Genomic DNA, 23,326 nt, shown 5'->3' with positions numbered 1-23,326 from the left:
CTCCTAAGCAGCTGGGACCACAGGTGCCTGCCACAACACCCGGCCATTTTTTGGCTGCAGCTGTCATTGCTGTTTGGTGGGCCTGGGTTGGATTCGAACCCGCCACCCTAGATGTATGTGGCTGGCACCCCAGACACTTGAGCCTCAGGCACTGAGCCGACAAAACTAAAATAGAAATCAAAAGATTCCTTGAACTGAATGACCAAAGGGATATTAGCTTTTAAAATCTATGAGATACAGAGAAAAACAGCCTCCAAGGGCAAGTTCACAGTCTTAAATGCCTACATCAAAAAGGCAGAAAGATCACAAATTAACAACCTACTGTCATATCTCAAGGAAGCAGAAAAAGAACAACCCAAACTCAAAACCAGTAGAAGAAAATAAATAATAAAGCTCAGAGCAGAACTAAGCAAAATGGAAACAAAATAACAACAATCTCCCACAAACCCCAAAGGAGCAAACAAAAAATTGGTTCTCTGAAAACATAAACAAAACCAATAGACCACAAGCCAGATTAAACAGAAATATAAGAGAAAGGACTCAAGTAACCCTAATCAGAAATGATAAAGAAAACATTACAAATGGTAACACAGAAATATAAAGTATCATCCACGAATACTATGAAAACCTCTATGTAAACAAGCTAGAAAACCTAGAGGAAATGGACAAATTCATGGAAACACACAATCTCTCAAGCCTAAGTCAGGGAGAAATAGAAATCCTGAACAGTCTAATAATGAACAGTAAGACTGAAACAGTAGTAAAAAAAAAATCTCTCAACTAAAAAAAGCCCTAGAGCAAATTCATAAAAAGAACTCTTACCTACCTATCCTTCAAATGTACTTTATAACGCTGAGAAGGAATCCTCCCTAACTTAGTCTATGAAGCAGTATCATCCTGATACCAAAGCCCAGAAGACAAAAAGAAATCTATAGAGCAGTATCAATTATGATCACAGATGCAAAAATTACCAACAAAATACTAGCAAAGTGTATTCAAAGGCATGCCAAAAAGATAACTCACCATCAATCAAGTGGGGTTTATCCCAGGAATGCAAGGATGGTTTAACATATGCAAATCAATAAATGTGACTCACATTTCCATAAATAAGAATCAAGTGGGGTTTATCCCAGGAATGCAAGGATGGTTTAACATATGCAAATCAATAAATGTGACTTACATTTCCATAAACCCCACTTTATCCCAGGAATGCAAGGATGGTTTAATATATGCAAATCAACAAATTTGACTCATATTTCTATAAACAGAAGTAAAAAGAAAGACCATATAATCACCTCAATAGATTAGAAAAAGCCTTCAATAATGTCTAGCACCGTTCATGATAAAAACCCTCAACAAACTCAGCATAAAAGAATCATAACCTTAAATTAGAAAACTCATACATGATAAACCCACAACCAAGATTATACTGAATGAGGAAAAGTTGAAAGCATTTCCCTTAAGAATTGGAATAAGACAAGAGTGCTCACTGTCACTATTTCGATCCAACACAGCCAGAGCAAACAAGCCAGAGAAAGCAAGCAAGGGCATCCAAATCGGGAAACAGGAGGTCAAATTATCCCTATTTGTTGATCATATACTCTTGCATCTACAAAGCCCTCAGGACTCTACCAAAGACTCCTGGAAGTGTTACATTAATTCAGCAAAGTCTCAGGTTACAAAATCATTGTACACAAATCAGGAGCATTTTTACATAACAGGCAGAGAGTCAAATCAATGACTCAGTACTATTTACAATAGCTACAAAGAAAATAAAATACCTAGATATATACTTAACCAAGGAAATGAAAGATCTCTAGAAGGAGAAACAGAAAACACTGATGAAAGAAATTACAGATGACACAAACAAATGGATAAAAATCCCCTGCTCATGGATTGCTAGAATCAACATCATTAAAATGTTCATACTGCCTAAAGTGATTTACATATTCAACAATCCCCACCAAAATACCAACATATATTTCAAAGATCTACAAAAATAATCCTAAGCTTCATTCAGAACCAAAAGTCTGAATAGACAAAGCAATCTTAAGAACAAATCTGGAGCCATCACCACATTATCTGACTTCAAATTACACTACAAGGCTATAGTAACCAAACAGCATAGTACTGTTATAAAAGTAGAGACAGATTTTTCTAAATCCAGAAATAAAACTATCTACCTACAACCAAATGTTCTTTGACAAAGTAGACAACAAAATACCCTGAAGAAAGGAAGCACAATTAAATAAATACTGCTGGGGAAATTACAGAGGCTCATGCAGAAGAATGGAAACAAGACCCCTATCTCTCACCATATACAAAAATTAATTCAAGATGAATTAAAAACTTGAAACCATAAAAATTCTACAATAAACTGTAGGAAAAGACTAAATATCTTTTATCTTAGCCAAAGAATTTATGTCTAAGCCCACAAAGGCAAATATAGCAACAGCAAAAATAAATAAACAGGATTTAAGTAAATTAAAAACCTTCTGCATGACAAAAGAATTAATCAACAGAGTAAATAGAAAACCTAGAGTATGGGAGAAAATATTCACAAACTATACATTTGACAAGGGATAAATATCCAGAATATATAAGGAACTCACAAATCAGAAAGAAAAAAACAATCAAACCCATCAAAAAGTGGGCAAAAGTCATGAACAAAAGTTTTTTGTAAGATATAGCCAAATGGCCAACATATGACAAAATGCTCAACAACACTAATCATCACGGAAATACAAATTAAAACTACAATGAGATACTACCTTTTCCATGTCAGAATGGTCATTATTACAAAGTCAAAAAACAAGAGATGCTTATGTCAACGTAGAGAGAAAGGAATGCTTATATACTGTTGGTGGGATCACAATTTTGTACAACCTCTTTGGAAAATACTATGAAGATTCCTCAAGGAAATAAATGAAGACCTACCATTTGATCCAGCCATGACACCACTTGGTATTTACCCAAAGGAAACGAACTCTATCAAGAAGACACCTGCACTTGAATGTTTATCTCAGTTGAATTCACAAAGACGTGGAATCAAGTCAGTAAGTACCCATCAATTCACAAGTGGATAAAGAAAATGTGGTATGTATGTGTATGGACACACATGAAGTTGAATAAGTTCACAAACTCATCCTAGAAGAAGTGCTACACACTTCATTATTGATTATCATTATGGTCACCTTCAAAGTACTCCCCTTGGAAGCTATGTGCCAACACCAGCACCAGCATACCCTTCACAGCACTTTTTCTAGGACAAGTTCACAAACTCGTCAGACCTTGTATAATAGTACTGAATAGTCTGGTCATTCCAGAAAGAGTTGCAAAACTGCTCTGAAGGGTGGACTAGGTGCTGGTGTCAGTGCATAGCTTCCCAAGGGGAGTACTTTGAAGGTGACCACAGTGATATTCAGCAACAAGGTATGTAGCAGTTCCTCCAGCATGAGTTCACAAACTTAAATGACTGACCTTATACAAACACACAATCATAAAGTACTACTAAGCCATAAAAAGAAATGAAATAATGTCATTTGCAGCAACTTATATGGAACTGGATGGAGACCACTATCCTAAAGGAAGCATCTCAGGAATGGAAAACCAAATATCATGTGTTATCACTAATAAGTAGGAGCTAATAGATGGGTAAACACAGGCACAAAGTGATATAAAGGACGTAAGAAATCAAGAAGAGGGGACAGTGGGGATGTGTGAGATAAAAACTTACCAACTGAGTACACTGAACACTATTCTGGTGATAGGCACATGAAAGGCCCTGCTTAAGCATTATACAAGTGATCTATGTAACAAAACACTTCTACCTCCTTTTAATTAATATTTTGAAATGGAAAAATAAATTGGTAAGTTAAAGCCAAAAAGAAAAAATTTTAAAAAATAATTTTTTGAAATTTGAAAATGAAAATAAAAGTGACCCTGATAAATCCCACAGGTTGTCTTTTCCTTCCTTTAGAAAATATTTCAGTGAACAAAATTCTCACAGGTATGACTCCATAGTTAATAAATAGCTTACATGTACTTATAACACATAATTAAAATTACTTTTATAGAAATATATTTCAAATGCAATTTTACCTCATTTTCTGTATGGAGATCAACTTCACCAGCACACTGCATGGAACTAAAAAAGTTGCTGAATTTTTCATTAATTTTTTCTACTAGCTCTTTTAAAGGATTAAGCCACCTTTCTTTTACCTACAAATAAAGACAATAAAAAACACAATTTAAAAGCAACATTATTATGACATAAAACTTTACATAAAACAAATTTTATATCAATAGCAATCTGGTTTTAAGAACTTCTCTCAGGAGTATGCCATCCCAATTTGCATTATTCTATGTTCCCAATTCATTAATGATTAACACATGGTAAAAAGAAAAGATTAAAACTTTAAAAATTACCTGCGAAATGTTTTCCCTGTATTTGTCTAGTTCAACTCTCTTTCCCTTCAGTTCCTCAGTTAACTGCTCTATTTCTTCTTCTCTTTTTGTATATTCCACAACAACCTGGCAGGGAAAAAATATTTAAGATAAATTTACCAAAGGATAAAATATTAAATTTGCATCAATTAAAACAATAACTGAAAATGCCAACTATGCTGCATTGTTTGTACGCAATTAATTTATGTCATTACATACTGAAAATGACATTTTGTATCCTTGAAAAATAGTCACTGCAGTATTTCAGGTTAACCCAACTATTCTTTTTATAAAGAAAAGGCACAGAACACTGTGTTCCTTAGGAAGAATCTATTTAAAATTCTAATAGATTCAGAATCTGGCATTTAAAGCACATTGTTCCTGCTGTCTAGCTTATTATTACCAAGAGCTCTAGTACAGAGTGGGAGGCAAGTACTGGAGGGAAGTGTGTGTGTGTGTGTGTGTGTGTGTGTGTGTGAGAGAGAGAGAGAGAGAGAGAGAGTGAGCGCATGTGCACACACCCGCACGCGTGCATGCATTTTTAGGGAGGGTACCAGTGGTGGTGCTTGCAGAATGGGGAAAGAGAAAGAGGCATACTGTAGGATTCAGTCCTGTGAAGCAGGAAGCTCTTGATCTTTCTTCAGTGAGTAAAGCATCAATTTCATCCAATGTGTTTGGAAGATCTTGGAAAGCCTAAAGAAAAAAAATTATCCATCATTATAGATACAATGAAAACAATTCATTAAAACAGTTAAAAGGAAAATAATCCCCTAAGTATCTACTCTCTGTTCAACAGCATGCTAGCACACAAGATACAAAGGAATTAAAAACAGGGTCCTTTGCCTTCAAAAAGCTTACACTTCAAAAGAAAACAAGTATACACTGGATAATACCTCAAAGCAATGTATGATGTTGAATATTAAAATAAGCAGTACATATCATACAGGCTATGGAATTTAGGGAAAGAAACTATCAGTTCATGCTACAGGAAAGTTAAGAGAATTCAAAGGACTAGAATTCATCTCTGGGCATTAAAGCAAATAGTTAGGAAAAAAAAATCAAGGCAGAGGGAAGATAGGAGCTGGGAAAAAAGAGAAGAATGAGCACTGCATACCATGGGGGGTGAGGAGTTGTGTCCATTTGGAATGGTGGGTACTTGCTGAATTGGTAGAATGGGTCCAGAATATGTGGGGCATTGAAAGAGAGCAAGAAGTTAGAACTTTATACTGTACTTATGAAGAACTATAAAAGCATCCTAAGAATTCAATTATTTTGACAAGAATTTCACCACAGTACTATTATCTGAGTCCACTCCATGGAGACAAATTAGAATAGATACTTTCCTATAAGAGGAGGTAGACAGTGCACTGTTGTGCTTTAGCACAACCTGCAAAGTCCACATACTACAAAGTACAAAACCAATCTTGAAACCCTGAAAAAGATCTGGATACATGACATTAATCTACAGGGTGTCCCAAAGGTCACCATACATAATAGGGAAAAAGGGAAACTGTCGCTAAATGTACTTTTATTTATAAAATATCCATTACAAAATTTTACAAAATATTTCTCTATGCACACCAGGGGTAGTAAACCTCACCTGGGCTTGATTAACAAAAATAAATAAATAAATAAACAGATAAATAAATTTCTCTACATGTTGATATGTAAATGTAAAAAATTAAAACAAAACATAAAATATGAGTTTATTAATATATTTTATTTTTTTAAGACAGAGCCTCAAGCTATCCCCCTGGGTAGAGTGCCGTGGCTTCACAGCTCACAGCAACCTCCAACTCCTGGGCTCAAGCGAGTCTCCTGCCTCAGCCTCCCAAGTATCTGGGACCACAGGCACGCGCCACAACGCCCGGCTATTTTTTGGTTGCAGCCATCGTTGTTTGGCGGGTCCAGGCTGGATTTGAACCTGCCACCTTAGGTGTATGTGGCTGGTGCCTTAGCCACTTGAGCCACAGGCGCCGAGCCAAGTTTATTAATATTTTCTTGTTAGTGACCTCTGGGACACCCTGTAGTTGTAGTTATCTTTTTTTTTTTTTTAACCTTTTCAAAAGTAGTTCAACTTCTATAGACCTTTAGATATTCAGTACACGTATTTGCTGAATTTCTGCCTTGTCCACTGAGCTTTGAGTTTCTGTGCCCCAACACTTAAAGTATCTTTACTTTAACCCTAATAGGCTTCTTACATTTAAGATGGTGAAACCGAATCTTTGTTTCACCTACTTTCCCCCTACTTTATGCAAACCTGTTTCTCTTCCAGTCTTTTCCATCTAAAGCAGTGGTTCTCAACCTTCCTAATGCCATGACCCTTTTATAGCTCCTCATGTTGTGGTGACCCCCAACCATAAAATTATTTTTGTTGCTACTTCATAACTGTAATTTTGCCACTGTTATGAATAGTAATGTAAATATCTGATATGCAGGATGTATTTTCATTGTTACAAAGGGGTCGCGACCCATAAGGTTGAGAACTGCTGAATTCTAAAGTAAATGGCATTGCCATTTGTTCAGTTGACAATCTTATGTGTTCTCTCTCTTACCCTGTACATCAAATCCTCCAACAAGTCCTGCTGGTGCCATCAACTTCTCCCTCCCTCTCTCTTCAGACCTAATCTAGGCCACTATAATCTCTCACCTAGTTCAAGCAATCACCTAACTGGTCTCCTTACTTTCATCCTTGTGTCCTTCCTTTATTCTCCACATAGAAGTTAGAGTGCTTGTTTATAAACTCAAGTTAGTAGTGCCACTCTTCTGTTAAATCCTCCAGTGGATTCCACCTCAGAATATAACCCAAATTCTTTGTACAGTCTTTAAGGACTACATAATTTTGGCTTTTGCCTTCCTCTCTGTTTAGATTATACAATAATTTTTAATCCTGCTGAGATGTATTTTTTTATTCATGTTTATTTGTAAACAGCTCAAATACTGTCTGGAATACTTTTCTCCCCTGTATCTTCCCTTGGCAGATTTCATTTCTTCACTTAGGACTTATCTAAAGTAGTATCTTTCCAAAAAACTTTCCTGACCAATTCTATCTACGTCACTCTACTCCTTTACCTTGTTTTATTTTTCTTCTTAGCATCTCTTAGTATTTGATATTATCTATTTTCTTCATTGTGTTTTTGTCTGCCCCATCCTACAGACTAGAATGTAAGTTTTAGAAGAGAATGAAGTATGTCTGCCTTGTGCAATTAATATGTCACAGGTAATCAATATTTTTAATGAACATATTATTTTCTAATTTTGTTTTAAGAACAGTTATCAAAAATAAATCATGCGATTTTGTTTTTTCTTTAGTAGACGTTTCATTATCTACTGAAATATGTAACATTTAAAATTAAGAATCAAAAAAGAGATATATATATAAAAATTCATTTTCTAATTTAATTTTGGGATTACTCTGAATAGGTACATATATAGACAAGGTATCACCCCCACTTATCAGATAAAGCCTAGGAGTTCCAGGGGTTCATAATTGATGGTGAAATGTAGAATAAAGGACAGCATCTCCTATTGAACTAACCACTATGTTAGTATATGAATACAATGGATATAAGGAAAGGTTCTTTTGCCCTTCCCTTACTGGCAGATGGTAGCTCTAAACAAACATCCCGATTTCTAGGAAAACATTTCCATTTTGCCTTTTTACCCCCTTTTAACTGTTTCTTATGTATTAGTTACTGGTATAATGTTCTTATGAAAAACTGTACTCTATATTTCCAACTGACACCCTTTAAAGGTAGTTTCAGGGGGAAAAGGTTCCCTTTTATTGGAAGAACAATTGTTACACTATCAATAATTTTGCATGGTGATATTTATGTTTCAAGAATTTTTGCACTAGCCAAAAACACTAGTGGCTAAATTTCAATACAGTAGAGAAAATCTGTCAAGCAAAATTATTTTTTATTTTTTATATGTATTCAGTTGTTTTTTTCCCCCCAGAGACAGAGTCTTACTTTGTCACCCTCGGTAGAGTGCTGTCGCCCTCAGTAAAGTGCAGCTCACAGCAAACTCCAGCTCTTGGGCTTAGGTGATTCTCTTACCTTAGCTTCCCAAGTAGCTGGGACTACAGGCACCCACCACTATGCCCGGCTATTTTTTTTGCTGTTGTTGTTGCGGTCTGGCCCGGGGCCGGGTTTGAACCTGTACCCTTGGTATATGGGGCTGGCGCCCTACTCACTGAGCCATAGGAGCCGCCCATGTATTCAGTTTAAAAATGGGAAAATAATTCCACATTTTTATGACTTATCACATTTTTCATGGTTTATTATAATGCCTAAGATCCTATAAGCTTAAAAATAACATGTTAGATATGACAACTATAAATTATATACTTTTTATACTTACTGTCTGATATTCTTGAGGAACAGTCTGCTCTGCACCCAGGTTACATACTTGCCTCGCTCTCTTCATGAGTTCCTTGCATTTCTGCAATAATCTTTGTCTATTTTCATCCAACTCAATGAAATGTTGCTAGTATAAGCAAAATTTTGAAAATGTGAATGTTACTGTTAAATCAGAGAGCTGTTTTATTAAATCATGTTGTAACAATAAATTAAGGAATTTTGATTATGATAACCAAATTATCTAAAACCACATTTCAAATAACTTTTATTGTTTTAAAAATAATTTTATATATTTTTATTTTTTGAGACAGAGGTTTTTGTGGTTTTTTTTGGAGACAAAGTCTCATTATGTCGCCCTAGGTAGAGTACTATGACATCACAGCTCACGGCAACCTCAAACTCTTGGGTTTCAGCGATTCTCTTGCATCGGCCTCCCAAGTAGCTCAGACTACAGGCACCCACCACGCCTGGCTATTTTTTGTTGTTATTGTTGTTGTTCGGTAAGCCCTGGCTAGGTTCGAACCTGCCAGCCCCAGTGTATGTAGCTGGCGCCCTAGCCACTGAGTTATAGGGGCCGAGCCCATAATGTTTACCGTAAAGGTTAAATTTGAACTTTAAGATACATTAGAACCTTAATAACTTGACATTTCTTTAATTCATTAAGAGCTCTAAAACTTTAACCACCTTTTTCTGAAAGTTTAACACTTAGCTATACTGTACTACACTATAATGAAATCTGAAATATACGGTACATAGGTTTCGTATCAGAAAACTCAGTACTCAAATGTAGGTAGAACCTTTCAATTTTGTTTGATAGTTTTCTAAGTGCCTTTTATGTAGTTATTGTTTATTTATGCAGCTATTCATACCTTTATCAAATAATTGCTGAGAGGCTATTAAATGCCAGTATTACATTTTATATTGACCACAGGAAGGCAAATAAGGAAAAAAATACAAAAGGTCATTATCATAATAGAAAAAGATATTATTTATTAGATGCTTACATACTAGGCTATTGGCTAGGTGCTTCACACACATTATTCTCCTTATTTCTCATAACACTGTACAGTAATATTATCCCTACTTAGCACCTAAAAAGAAGACTAAGGACTATTTAAGCTCACACATTTACAGTAGAGGCTATCACAATTCAGATCCATGCACTTTTCCTTATAGCATGATGTGTCTCAGTGGGAGCAGAGTATGTGTGTGCAGAAGGGGGATGCAGGAAGGTCAAAGTGGTCATAGAAGCTGTGACAAGTGAATAGTCTTAAAGCATAAGTAAGAAATTACTTTTCTGCTGCTGTTTCTTTAGACAGCAGCAGAAGACATTCCAAGGACAGGTGAGTATGAATGGAAAGGCAAGAAGCCTGAAAGACTCACTTATTTAAGGAATAAGCATCTAATGTGGTTGGAGGAGAGAAATCCTTAAGGATGTAAAAGATTATAGTTGGCAAAGTGGACAAGGGCCAAATTGCAACTTCCATGTGTCATCTAATCTAGTGATAATCTTCTGCAGCCATGCATTGTTATAAAAACTCTGTCTCAAAAAAAAAAATAAATTTTGTTTGGGGGCACATGCCTAATAAAATCTTTATCTGAGAAAATGTTCTTTTTATATATACACATTTGTGACTACCTCAGAACACAGCACTGTGATTCCTACTAAGCTTCTTTGTGGGGATGTGGGAGGAGGGAATATACAATTATCTAAAACAACGCTGTAGAGTTAGGCTACTTTCAGTAGCTCTATTTACATTTCTGCTTCTAGTCTAGCCTTTAACAGTTAATAGAGAATAGAAAATACTACATCTGTTTAAGACATAAGAGGAGTAAGAGGAAAATTTTAGAAAATAATCCCCCTCTAACATGTCAGAAAACATTACTTTGCAGTATATACTCTAGAAAAAAAATTAATAAGTATTGTCTTTTCTCTGAAATTATTTTTGAGAAAGTTTGGCTGTCATGGAAACTATACAGAAATGCTTTGACATTAAACAAGAAAAAGCTTTTCTAAGAAGGCCCCCTTGTGGAAGAAATAAAAATTTACAGAAATTTTTATTGAAACAGTATGTATTCTGTTTAACAGTTCATTAAAAAAAAGTGAAGGAAAATGAAATCCATTTTCTATGTGAATGACACTAAGTTTTCTAGGTAACAAACTTTTACTAAAATATTAGTTACAAATCACCATTTCTTCCTCAATTTTTCTTTAGTACAAATACAAGCATCAAATTTTATTACAATTTAACTGCTTTCAAATTCAAATGTTAACTATATTTTACTTACCAGACAGAATTAAGAATATAAAAATTGTACAAGTTCTATTTAAAACAATTTAATCATAAACAATGAAGTAATGGCAATAATACTATATATACTTATTACAAGATATTTTTCCGTCAAAATTATATATTTCTCATTTAATAAGTAAAAAAGTCTCCTTTTAAATTAAGTTCTTTTTGTGGGAAAATGGTAAGCAGGGAGACAGGAAAAGAAAAGTCAGATGAAAAACAATGAATTCCTAAATTCAGTGTTAAGATAAACAACTTAGCAATTTTTATAACTCATATTAATTCAAATGTAAATCTATATATTTAAAGGAAACACTGGCTTCATACTAGGTAGCACATTAGGCATCTTGATATATATTATTAAACTGAGTATCACAACATCCCCACAAGTTAGATAGGTTATCATGCCTGTGGCTGCAGATAAAAATTAAGCTTGGAGTGGTTAGGAAACATTCCCTTGGTCAAAAACAAAATGATAGGAATATGCATCTGTCCACTTCTTTTTTTTTTTTTTTTTTTTTTGAGACAGAGCCTCAAGCTGTCCCCCTGGGTAGAGTGCCATGGCATTACAGCTCACAGCAACCTCCAACTCCTGGGCTCAAGCGAGTCTCCTGCCTCCGCCTCCCAAGTAGCTGGGACCACAGGCGCCCGCCACAACACCCGGCTATTTTTTGGTTGCAGCCGTCATTGTTGTTTTGGCGGGTCCGGGCTGGGGATTCGAACCCGCCACCTTAGGTGTACGTGGCTGGCGCCTTAGCCGGTTGAGCTATAGGCGCCGAGCCCATCTGTCCACTTCTATATTTGGATGTACATGTAGTCAGCTTGCTAACTTGTCCTAAAAATAGTCCAGAACTTAATGACATTACCAAATAGAGGCTCCCAACATTTGCCTTTCTTTGGAGATGCTTTATAGGTCTAGAACCCTGTTACTCTATTTGCCTTCCAAAAATTCCAGGAAGTGCATCAAACTCCATGGTGGTCAATTACCTGTAAGTTCCCTCATGAATACAATCTCTACTGAAATTTTGTGTCAACCTTTTTGGGGAGGCGGGAGGCAGAGATAGAGGTTCTCTATGTCACCCTCCGTAGAGTGCCATGGCGTCACAGCTTACAGCAACCTCAAACTCTTGGGCTTAAGCGAGTCTCTTGCCTCAGCCTCCTCCTAAGTAGCTGGAACTGTAGGTGTCTGCCACAATCCCCAGTATTTTTTGTTGTTTTTGTTGCAGTTGTCATTGCTGTTTAGCTGGCCCAGGCTGGGTTCAAACCAGCCTGGGTGTATGTGGCCGGCGCCTTAACCACTGAGCTATGGCTGCCCATGTCAGCCTTCTTTAATGAACATATTTTCATGATCCGGGTAAAAGACAAACCCAGAAATAGTAGTAATTTAGTTCCTCAATGCAACCTGCTATGTATTCAAAGGGACAAGTAGGGGAAAAAAAAAAGATTTCTCCTTGGTTCAAAGGAAGCTGGTTAGGCAAGAAAAAAGACAAGAATTTGTGAAGGTTAATGGCAGCGAAAATGAGAAGAAAAAAGAACTAGGGAAGAGTAGGTGAACTACCATCCTTCTACTGTACTGTAATTCTTTTGCTGATCCTTCTTGGCTCTAAAATCCGTGGCTCATGACATGGTTAGCAACAAAAATTAAGTACGCAGCACAAAAAAATAAAAGAAAGGACCTTATAGAACAACTGGTAAAACAATTATTTGATAACAAGCATTAGAAAGAACTTTCAACTCAACACGTGAATAAAGTAAACAGAATGTTGTAAAGTACTGCTTAGGAAATGCAAAATAAACAGGGGTAGTATCAAGTAAGATTAATGTGGAAAAAGTTGCTAAGGGGTGTGTGTGTATATGTGTGCCAAGGAAGGGTATTCTGGTTTTAAAAGTAGCAATGGGCTGGGCACAGAGGCTCACACATGTAATCCTGGCACTCTGGAAGGCCGAGGAGGATGGACTGCTTGAGCTCCGGAGTTCGAGACCAGCCTGAGTAAGAGCAAGACTTGTCTCTGCTAAAAATAGAAAAGCTAGCCAGGTGTCCAGGCAGGTACCTATAGAGTTTTGAGGTTGTTTAAGGTTGAGGTTGCTGTGAGCTATGATGCCAGGGCATTCAACAAGGGATGACAAAGTGAAGCTCTGTATCCAAAAAAAACCAACCAAACAAAAAAAAGTAGCAATGGACTCTGGAAAAAAAAAAACAACTATACAGTCAATCAAAGTTAATAAAAGACTGAAAGATGAGATTAGATATCAGAAAATTTCTGTAAAGCTTCACATCAGCATATTATAACTATAGATTTCTAAGCAGTAGGCTATAAAAAGTAAAACCAATTCTTCTGGTAGTTACATACCGAACTGGCAAAAAAGGGGGCTCTATCTTTTAGGACTTAGGAGCTAGACTAGGTAGTGGCCATGGAAGTTGCAAAGAGATGAATTATGAATGTGGTAATGGCTGAATTGGGCAAAGAGCATAAAAAGAAACAAGAATAAAAAGAGAATCAGAATGTAGTAAACCAAGTTTCTCTAATTAATTGTAACATTATACAAATTAGTTAAGAAATTATGAATTGTTAAAATATACTCAAAATAATACAAGATTACATTATCTTCATTATACAACAGAATAAAATAAAATACTCCGGCTATTTGTGCTTTCAGGATAACAAAGATGAATATTCAACTACAAGAATTCTAAGTTTCAATTTATTAGGATATATTTTGGCTTAGCTATAGATATAGAAGAAATTGTTAACGAGACTCAGAACTAACTGGGTATTGTTTCCAGGTAACAAAATCTAGAGGTATAAGCAGTTAATCAGAGATTATTTGTCTGGGCAGTATAATGTGGCTGTGTTTGCAAAAAGTTAAGTAGTAATTCAAAGACTAAAAACAAAACCCTCTGCCAGGAAACTTTCCTACTCTCCTGACATGCAGAAGTTAGCTCTACTCAATAATATTTCTGCTATTCCTAACAAAATGAATCAGAAGAGAATACCACCCTGTCAATTTGCACTAATCTTAGTCCACCTACCTGAACTAAAGCTGTTGGAAGAGTATCTCTCTCTACCTCTAGAGTGGGTTAAAATTCAGCAAAGCATTTACTCTGAAGCCACAGATTTCACACTTCTGTAAACATGACACAAACATGTAATTTTCTTAAGTTCTCATTAACACAAAAATAAAAATAAAATTTCAAGCACCAGGATCAAATATTTTATTGTGTGACTGGATATAAAGCTCCGCATAATACCTCCATGATGGGTCAACTCCTTCATGAAACCTCTTCTGCACCATCATTTCCTATTCTGAATAACCATGTTCATAAGCTCAGTCAATGTAGCATGGGCTCTGCAATTATTTACTAATAGAAGTGTTGAGGAGCAAAGGACATCCCACACACACCCTTAAAATAAGCACTGATGAGGTTCTCTGCTGGTAGCTATTCTACACCCAGCTCCTCTACTCCCCATTCCCATTTGGGTCCTATCTTTGGTCTCTTTGTGCTGCTTCACTTTTACCTATTTAGAATGACTACTGATATTTTTTTCTGCCTTTCTTCTATCTCCCATTCTTCTGCTTTTGCTCAAAGTGAACTAAACAATCCTACCTAGTCTTCACCTCTGTTTGGCTCTGTGTATTTGCACCTGCACGCTCCCTTTTGCTCATGTGTTAGCAAAACTGTTTTTGTCCAGTTTCTTGTAGCTGTAAGCTTTTTTTAGGAAGCCAGAGAGTTTGAAGAAGCTAGCTTTAGAATAATAAAGCTGGTACTTGACTCTGATTTCATCTTTCCATTCATCTGTGCAGTACTACGTATGTATTTCCTAAAATCTATTCTCTGAGGATGCTTTTCACAATAAGATACCACTACATAGCTCACCTTTTTTCTTTTTGGAGACAAAGTCTCACTCTGTTGTTCAGGCTAGAAGGCTGTGGTGTCAGTCTAACTACCAGCAACCCCAAAAGCCTGGGTCCAAGTGATCCTATTGCCTCAGCCTCCATGTAGCTGAGATTACAGGCACCCACCATAATATCTAGCCAATTTTTCTACTTTTAGTAGAGATAGGGTATTGCTCTTGCTCAGGCTGGTCTTGAACTCCTGAGCTCAAGTGATCCTTCTGCCTCCACTCCCACAGTGCCTGGACTATATAGCTCACTTTTATTCAACAGATACATATTTGAAGTGTACAGTAAATCATGTACATAACAGTTCTAGGAAGTAGTAGACTCTCTGGGGAAGAAGTAGTATATATTCCACAGTGGAGATATACTTTTAATTTCCACCAGCAGTTTATGAGTTCCAGTTGTTCCATATTCTTACCAGCACTTTGGTATGGTGAGTTGTTTAAAATTTTAGCTATTCTAGTGGGTCTATGGTTGTAGCTCATTACGGCTTTAATTCAAACTCCTCTACTGATTAATAAAGTTGAGCACCCTTTCATGTGTTAACTATCCATATTCTCTCTTTAGTATGTCAAAAATCTTTTGCCCACTTTTTGACTGGGTTGTTGATCTTTGTATTGATACTTGTAAGAGTTCTTTTTGTACAAACTTTTTCTACAAAAGGCCAGTAAGTAAATACTTTAGGCTTTGAGTGCCATATAAACTCTGTCACATATGTTTTGCTTTTTGGTTGTAGCCATCATTGTTTGGCAGGCCTGGACTGGATTTGAACCTGCCAGCTCTGGTGTATGTGGCTGGTGCCTTAGCCGCTTGAGCCACAGGTGCCAAGCCATATGTTTTGCTTTTTAAAAAATTATTTTAAAAGATGAAAAACCTATTTTTAGCTCACAGGTGAATGTTTTGCAAATACTTTTCTCCCAGTTTGTAGCAGGATCTATTGAAAAGCAAAAGTTTGGCTGGATGTGGTGGAGGAGGCTGAGGAGGGAGATGGCTTGAGCTCAGGAGTTCAAGACCAGCCTGAGCAAGAGCAAGACCCCATCCCTACTAAACATACAAAAAATTAACTGGGCGCTGTGGTAGACACCTAGCTACTTGGGAGGCTGAGACAAAGCGATTGGCTGAGCCCAGGAGTTTGAGGTTGCTGTGAGCTATAATGCCAGGGAACTCTACCCAGGGTTACAAAGTGAGACTTTATTTCAAAAAAAAAGAGAGAGAGAGAGAAAAGCAAAAGTATTTAATTTTGATGAAATACAATGATTCTTATTAATATCATAATCTATGCTTTTTCTAATGTATTTAAGGAATCTTAGCCAAACCCAAGGTCATTAAGATTTCATATTTTCCTCGAGTTTTATAGCTTTAACCCCTTGCATTTAAGTTTATAATTCATTTGTATAAGATACAAGGTAAGGTTACAGTTCATTTTTTTACATATGATGACTACTCAATTGTTCCAGCACTATTTGTTAGAAATATCACTCTTTCTCCACTGAAATGCCTCGACATCTCTGCCAAAATCAACTGACCATATCTACGTGGATCTACTTGTGGTTTCTCCATTCTGTTCCACTGATCTATTTGTACACAAATATATTGTCTTGTTTTCTTCGTTCTTCTAAGTCTATGACATTTTAGAATTAAGTGGGCCAATTAAGGAATCTTTCTGGGAATTTTATTGAATCTACAGATAAGAAGAATTGACATTTAACAAATCTTGAATCTGATCCATGAACACCATTAGTGTATTTAATTTCTCTCATCAAAATTCTGTAGTTTTCAGCACATAGGTCTTATATATATCCTTAAGTATTTAATTTTTGATGCTATCATAAACAGTATTTTTTAAAATATCTATTTCCAACTTTCACTGTTGATTTGGCTACAATTACTTTCTATACATTGAATTTATATCCTGCCACCTTGCTACATTTTCACTGATAGTTCTAGTAGAATTTTTGCAAATTCCTTAAGATTTTCCATAGAGATAACCAATTATCTGACATAGACAAATTTCTTCTTCTTTTTCAGTCTGCATACTTTTTTTTGTTTTTCTTGCCTTTTTGCCCAGGGAGAACCTGAAGTACAATGTGGAACAGAAGAGGCAAGAATTGTTTCCAACGTAAGAGGAAAGTTTATAGTCTTTTACCACTGAATGTGATAGGAGTTGTAGGTTTTATATAAATGTCCTTTGTTGGGTTATTGACATTTCTTTCAATTCCTAGTTGTAGAAAGTTTTTTTAATCACGAAGGAATGCTGCCTTTTTGTCACATTTGTTTTTCTGTATGTACTGAGATAATCATCTAGTTTATCTGTTTATTGTATTAATATGATTTACACTGATGAATTTCTAAATATTAAACCAATCTTGTATATTTGAGATAAAACTCAGCATGTATTAATCCTTTTTATGTATTGTTGGATTTGATCAGCTAATATTCTATTTTAGAGGCAGAGCCTTTCTTGCTCTGTTGCCCCAGCTAGAGTGCAATGGTGTGATCGTAGCTTACAGCAACCTCAAACTCTTGGGCACAGGTGATCCTCCTGCCTCAGCTTCCTGAGTTGCTGAGACCACAGGCATGCACTATCACACCTGGCTAATTTTTCCTGGTTTTGGTAGAGATGGGTTCTTGCTCTTGTCAGGCTGGTCTCTAACTCCTGACCTCAAGTGATCCTCTGGCCTTGGTTTTCCAGAGTTCTAGGATTATAGACATGAGCCATTGAACCCAAGACTTTCTTGTCTTTGTCTGCTTTTCACATGGGGTAATACTGGCTTTGTACAGCAAGTCAAGAAAGTAGCCCTCCTCTTTGTCACCTTCTGGGAGACTTTAGGTAGAACTGGCATTAATTCTACAAAAGCTTGGTAGAATTCATCAGGGAAAACACTAGAACTGAAGTTTTCTTTGTGGGAATATTTTCAACCACAAATTGAGGGTGGTTGAAATTTTTTTTTCTTCAGTTTTTAAAGTAAAGATAGAGCTATGGTAGTTATCTATTTCTTCTTCATTGAACTTTGGTAGTTTTGTGTCTTTTAAGACTCTCTTGAAGCGGTAAGATAAAGCAATATTAGGGCTGTTTGGTTTTTCCCCAACTCTTTCAGGGAGCTATGCTGCCTGGTATTTTAATGTCTGAAAACCACTATTTCATATATTTCTGTCACACATTTTTTAGTGGTTTTAACTGAGAAGGTAAACATGGTCCCTGTTATTTTATCATGGCTGAGAATAGAAAATTTCAAACATATACAAAAGTAGAGAGAACAGTATAACAAACTTCCACATACTTATTACCCAGCTTCAACAGTTCTCAACTTATAACCAATACTGTCCCATCTATACTCTCTCCCTACATGGCCCCCTCTCTGAATTAATCTCAGCCTATCATTTCCTTTATAAATATTACAGCAATGTGTCTCTAAAAGATAAAGACTTAAAGAAATCCATAAACTATTATCAAATCTAACAATAACAGCAAATATTGAACCAGTATCCAAATCTCCTTGTTTTTTTCTAATTTTTTTTTTTATCAGTTGCTTTGTCCAAATCAGGATTAAAATAAAGTCTACACATTGTATTTGGTTGCTGTGTTTCTTAAGTTCCTTTTAACTTGAAGGTTCCCCCTTCCATTTCTCTTTGAAATTTATTTTAGAAATAGCACTGTCCAATACAATAGGTACTAGTCATGTGTAGACATAAAGCACTTAACATGTGGCTAGTGACTGAGAAACTGAATTTGAAATATGAATTTAAACTGAAAATGGATACTTGCTCCAGCTACCAGAAAATAGCAGAACTTCCAAAGCTGACAATCTCCCTACATTGACCACCCCTTAAGATGACCTAATTTTCACAGATTAGACATGCACCACATGTATGTAACAGTACAGTAGAGCTAGTTCCTTATGTTGACCACCTCTTTTGTTAACTATTTTTTACAATCCCTTAGGTGGTCAACTTATAGAGGTTCTACTATACTTGGAACCACCTGGGTATGTGAAATTACTTTTTCAACGATCAGTTTTATCAAGTCAAAATGCAGATCAAGTATTTCTTATGAAAATCAACCATCTGTCTTAAGGTGTGTTTTAAGTGTAAAATAAAGTGTTTTGACAATTTAATATGAAAAGAGATATAAAATATAGCTCATTAATAATTTTTCAATATTGATTACAAGGTGAAATGATAATATTTTGGACATAAATGAGTTAAATATATTACTGAAATTAATTTGATCTATTTCTTTTTACTTTTCAAAATTTGGTCAGCAGAAAATTTATAATTACATATATAGCTTGTGTTATATTTCTACTGGGCAGTACGGAAGTAATTATTTGTCCTAGAGAGTTCTTTAACATTTGTCCCAGAATTTGCTGACTGCATTAGTGTCATTTAGCATATTTCTTACTCTCCTGTAGTTAATGTAAACTGGTAGTTTAGGTAGTTCAAAATGTCAGTAATGCAGAGGTTGAGATTTTCTGTTCTCCAGACCTACTTGGATCAAAATTTGATTTTTTTGTAGGATTATTCCACAGGTGGTAGAGGTGTCTTTTTATCAAGATACAAATAAATATCTAGCTGCCTTTTTATGATGCTAACAGCTAATATGCTACTTTGATTCACTGGCAGCTGAAAAGTGGTTTTATTTTAAAGAAGGACATAATTCCTTCTTTATTAGCTAAATTAATTCTATAAACAGAAACTTCCCCTCATTATTTATTTATCTTAAATAAGAGTTCTCATAGGAAAGGCAGTATAAATGTGAAATTCTCTCTTTATACTTACCATTTTCCAAAATAATGAGCTGGTTTCCTAATGTTTTATAAAATGATCAATATTATTTTATTTTAGTATCATTATAAATTTATAGATTTAAGTATTTTTGATGTGTTTCCATCTATTATTCCTTCTTCTAAGGCCAGGAGAAGATTTTTTTTTTTTTGAGACAGAGCCTCAAGCTGTCACCCTAGGTAGAGTGCTGTGGCATCACAGCTCACAGCAACCTCCAACTCCTAGGCTCAAGTGAGACTCCTGCCTTAGCCTCCTAAGTAACTGGGACCACAGGCACCCACCACAACGCCCAGCCATTTTTTGGTTGCAGCCATCATTGTTATTTGCCAGGGCTGGATTTGAACCCGCCACCTTAGGTGTATGTGGCTGGCGCCGTAGCCACTTGAGCCACAGGCACCATGCCAGGAGAAGATTCTTCATGTAAGCTCTTGAGTCTTGTTAATAACCAAGTCATCTCTGATCATTCCTTTGCTATTTGGTATGACAAAATGATCAAGGCTAAACTTATATACCATTTCTTTCCTTGAACCTAAATTCAACCATTTCTCCAATGGGCCATTTTAGCAGAAAATAGAATTGAGGCCATAATCTAGGTAGAAGAGGTAGGAAACTTTTTTTTTTTTTTTAAGAGACAGAGTCTTACTTTATCACCCTCAGTAGAGTGCTGTAGTGTCATAGTTCACAGCAACCTCCAACTCCTGGGCTTAGGTGATTCTCTTGCCTCAGCCTCCTGAGTAGCTGGGACTACAGGTGCCTGCCACAATACCCGGATATTTTTTTGTTGCAGTTTGGCTGGGGCTGGGTTTGAATCCACCACCCTAAGTATATGGGGTCAGCACCCTACCCACTGAGCCACAGGTGCCACCCAACAAACTTCTTTTTTTTTTTTTTTAAAGAGAATATGAGCTAATTCTGATGTTTACAATTCAAATGAAAACTGTAAGGTTATTATCTTCTTTGTTTTCTATCTAAAACTCTTTTATGATAAAAATATTAATGATGTAATTACTTACTGGCTTTATATTTTCAGAATAACATTACAAATATTATTTACACTATTATTACTGAAAATAGTAAGTTTTTTTTGGTAATACTTTTTGTCCTTAGAATCAAATTACTGCTTTAAAATCATTTGTGAGGCCATACATGTACTACTAACTCAAAGACAGATGCATTTCTTTCATTTTGTTTTTGCTGTTTGTCTTTTGTGTTTTTTTTTTAATCAGGCCCAGGATAGGTTTCAACTCGCCACCCCTGGTCTGTAGGGTAGGCAACTCTAACCACTGAGCTTTGACACCTACCTTGCTAAGTTTGTTTTTTATAAAAATTTTTGTTTTGTTGGTAGAAGGTTACAAAGTAGAAAAGAAGTAAGATCTGTTTAGATGAGTGTAGCTTTTAACCTTGTCTTTTCACACCCCCATGACAATTTAAAAAGCAGATTTTAGTTTATATTGTAATTTTTAAATAAGCAAACAGATAGTTATCACTTTCCTGACACTTTCTTGTAAAACGGTAGCACAGTATACACACTTTTCTCCCCTTCCTTTTTCCATCTAACAATGTATACCACATGATAGCAGGATGTTGAGATATTCAAGCTGTCTTTTTTATTTCCATTTGTCTGATCTACCTTTGCCTATATACTTATTAAACAACTTTCATGATGTATAATTTACATATCATAAAATGTACTCATTTTAAGTGTACATTTCAATGCTCTTAGTAAATTTACAGAGGTGTGTAATCATTACCGCAGTCCAATATTATTTCCATCATTCAAAAAGTCCCTTGCATCCATTTTTTTATATTAAACCTTTCTTTTAGACATATCACTCTAATTTCGCATAGTGTTAGAATTTACTTCCAAAAATTTTTCTTGGAAAATTTCTTATCCATTTTCATTTGGCAATATACTGGTAATTGATATTTGGCCTTAGTTCTGCCACTATTCTATGTCGTATTTGTCTATAGGACCTGTTTTATTGCCCCTCCAACCTATTGTCTGCATATCAATTTATCTTTTTAGTATTTAAGAAGGCTTCTATTTTTATTCTAAAGGGTAACTTTATGTAAATACTTTCTATAATGTAACATCCTTACCAACTTTTTGGGAAGATATTGTCTATTGGCTCTTCACTATAAATAATACTGAAATTCTCCCTCATTTTTCTCTTCCAAGGCCTATAATATGAACATCCTTTTATTTCCTCTAATTTGCTTATATTATTTCCCCTTGTCCCTTTTCAGAGAATTGTGCTTTATACTCTCAGACTTATAACTCCATAGTACACATTTTACTGTCTCCTTCCACTATTATGTAGCTATAATTCTCAGTAACAAGTTTTGTTCTGTGAAGGAGTTTCACTTAGTCTGAGAGTTCACATGGTTAGATACCACAACATTACCCGAGATTTCTGGAGTCTATAAAGTTGCTCTCAGCTTCAGGGGCTTCAATTGATCTGCTGTGCTTTTTCTGTACCTAATGTGGCCTCTCCTCTCTTTAGAGCTGAATACCTATTGGCAACTTGATTTTTAGGTTCTCTGGGCTTTCCCTTGTTGGTACACTATTCTCGTCTTGATGCTGCTATCTCACTCGTATTTTGGAGTTCAGAGGTCTATAATAAAGAATTTGGTCTTTGCTGCTGGTTTCTCTGAAGCTCTGGGGGTTGAGTGATAGGACAGTCTTTATTATTGATGAGCCACTTGGATCATCCTTGAGTTTATTATGAGGATATGACTCAGAAGAGGGGTAGAAAACGCCAGAAAGACCAACTTTATGATTAGAGGGTGGGGTCTTTGAACTATAGTAGAACCTCTGTAAGCTGACCACTCAAGGAATTGTAACAAACTGGTAAACCTAAGGAAGTGGTCAGTGTAAGGAAATGGTCACCTATGAGGGTTCTACTGTACGTAGTATTAGCCGAACTTCCCAAACTCCAGGGAGAGGTGCTGGAGATTGCGCTCAAGTACATGAGGAATGATTCAATCAACCATACATAACTAATGAAAGCCCAGTAAGAACACTGAGTACTGAAGCTCTGTAGATTCCTGATTGGGGAACATATAGATGTGCCAGGAGGGTGATGCACCCTGATTCCACAACAGCATGAAAATTCTGTGTTCAAGACCTCCCTACAACCTTGCTGTGTGTATCTTCATTTGGCTAGTCCTTCTTTGTAACTCTTAAAACTATCATCATAAATACAGTGTTTTCCTGAATCCTAAGTCATCCTAGCAAATTACTACATCTGAAGGGGTCATGGGAATTCCTAAATTTGTAGTCAGAAGTGCAGGTGAGTTGGGGACTACTGAACTGGTAGTTAGTGTCCTAAGTAAGGGCAGTCTTGTTGGAAACTGTGGTAGAATTTGCCACCAGCTCTCAGCCTCAGAATAGTATCAGAATACATCAATAAGGATACTTTGAAACTTAGTTTTGTTGTATGTGTTATCCATAGGTTTGCTGTTATATTATCCTAGTTGTGTTTCTATTTTGGGGATAGGATTTTGGAGATTAAAAGGCAGCCATTCTTTTTTTTTTTT

General features: G+C 35.9%; 1 protein-coding gene across 2 annotated transcripts in view; it reads right to left on the bottom strand.

Annotated features, from left to right (window-relative positions):
* Nucleotides 1-23,326, bottom strand: part of SMC5 (structural maintenance of chromosomes 5) — a 98,983-nt gene that overhangs the window by 11,325 nt on the left and 64,332 nt on the right. The window contains exons 18-22 of one of the 2 annotated variants that reach the window (XM_003782937.3): nt 8,809-8,934; nt 5,561-5,605; nt 5,044-5,139; nt 4,429-4,533; nt 4,102-4,221 (exon numbers count right to left, since the gene is read on the bottom strand). In XM_003782937.3, the coding sequence (XP_003782985.1) occupies nt 4,102-4,221; nt 4,429-4,533; nt 5,044-5,139; nt 5,561-5,605; nt 8,809-8,934 (492 nt within the window). The remainder of the gene's footprint in view (nt 1-4,101; nt 4,222-4,428; nt 4,534-5,043; nt 5,140-5,560; nt 5,606-8,808; nt 8,935-23,326) is intronic. The other variant, XM_023508284.1, reaches the window with a different exon arrangement.

The sequence above is a fragment of the Otolemur garnettii genome, unplaced genomic scaffold (genome assembly GCF_000181295.1).
Source record: "Otolemur garnettii isolate 467f Iridium unplaced genomic scaffold, OtoGar3 scaffold00006, whole genome shotgun sequence".
NCBI lineage: Eukaryota > Metazoa > Chordata > Mammalia > Primates > Galagidae > Otolemur > Otolemur garnettii.
This window is presented reverse-complemented; position numbering and strand designations above follow the sequence as displayed.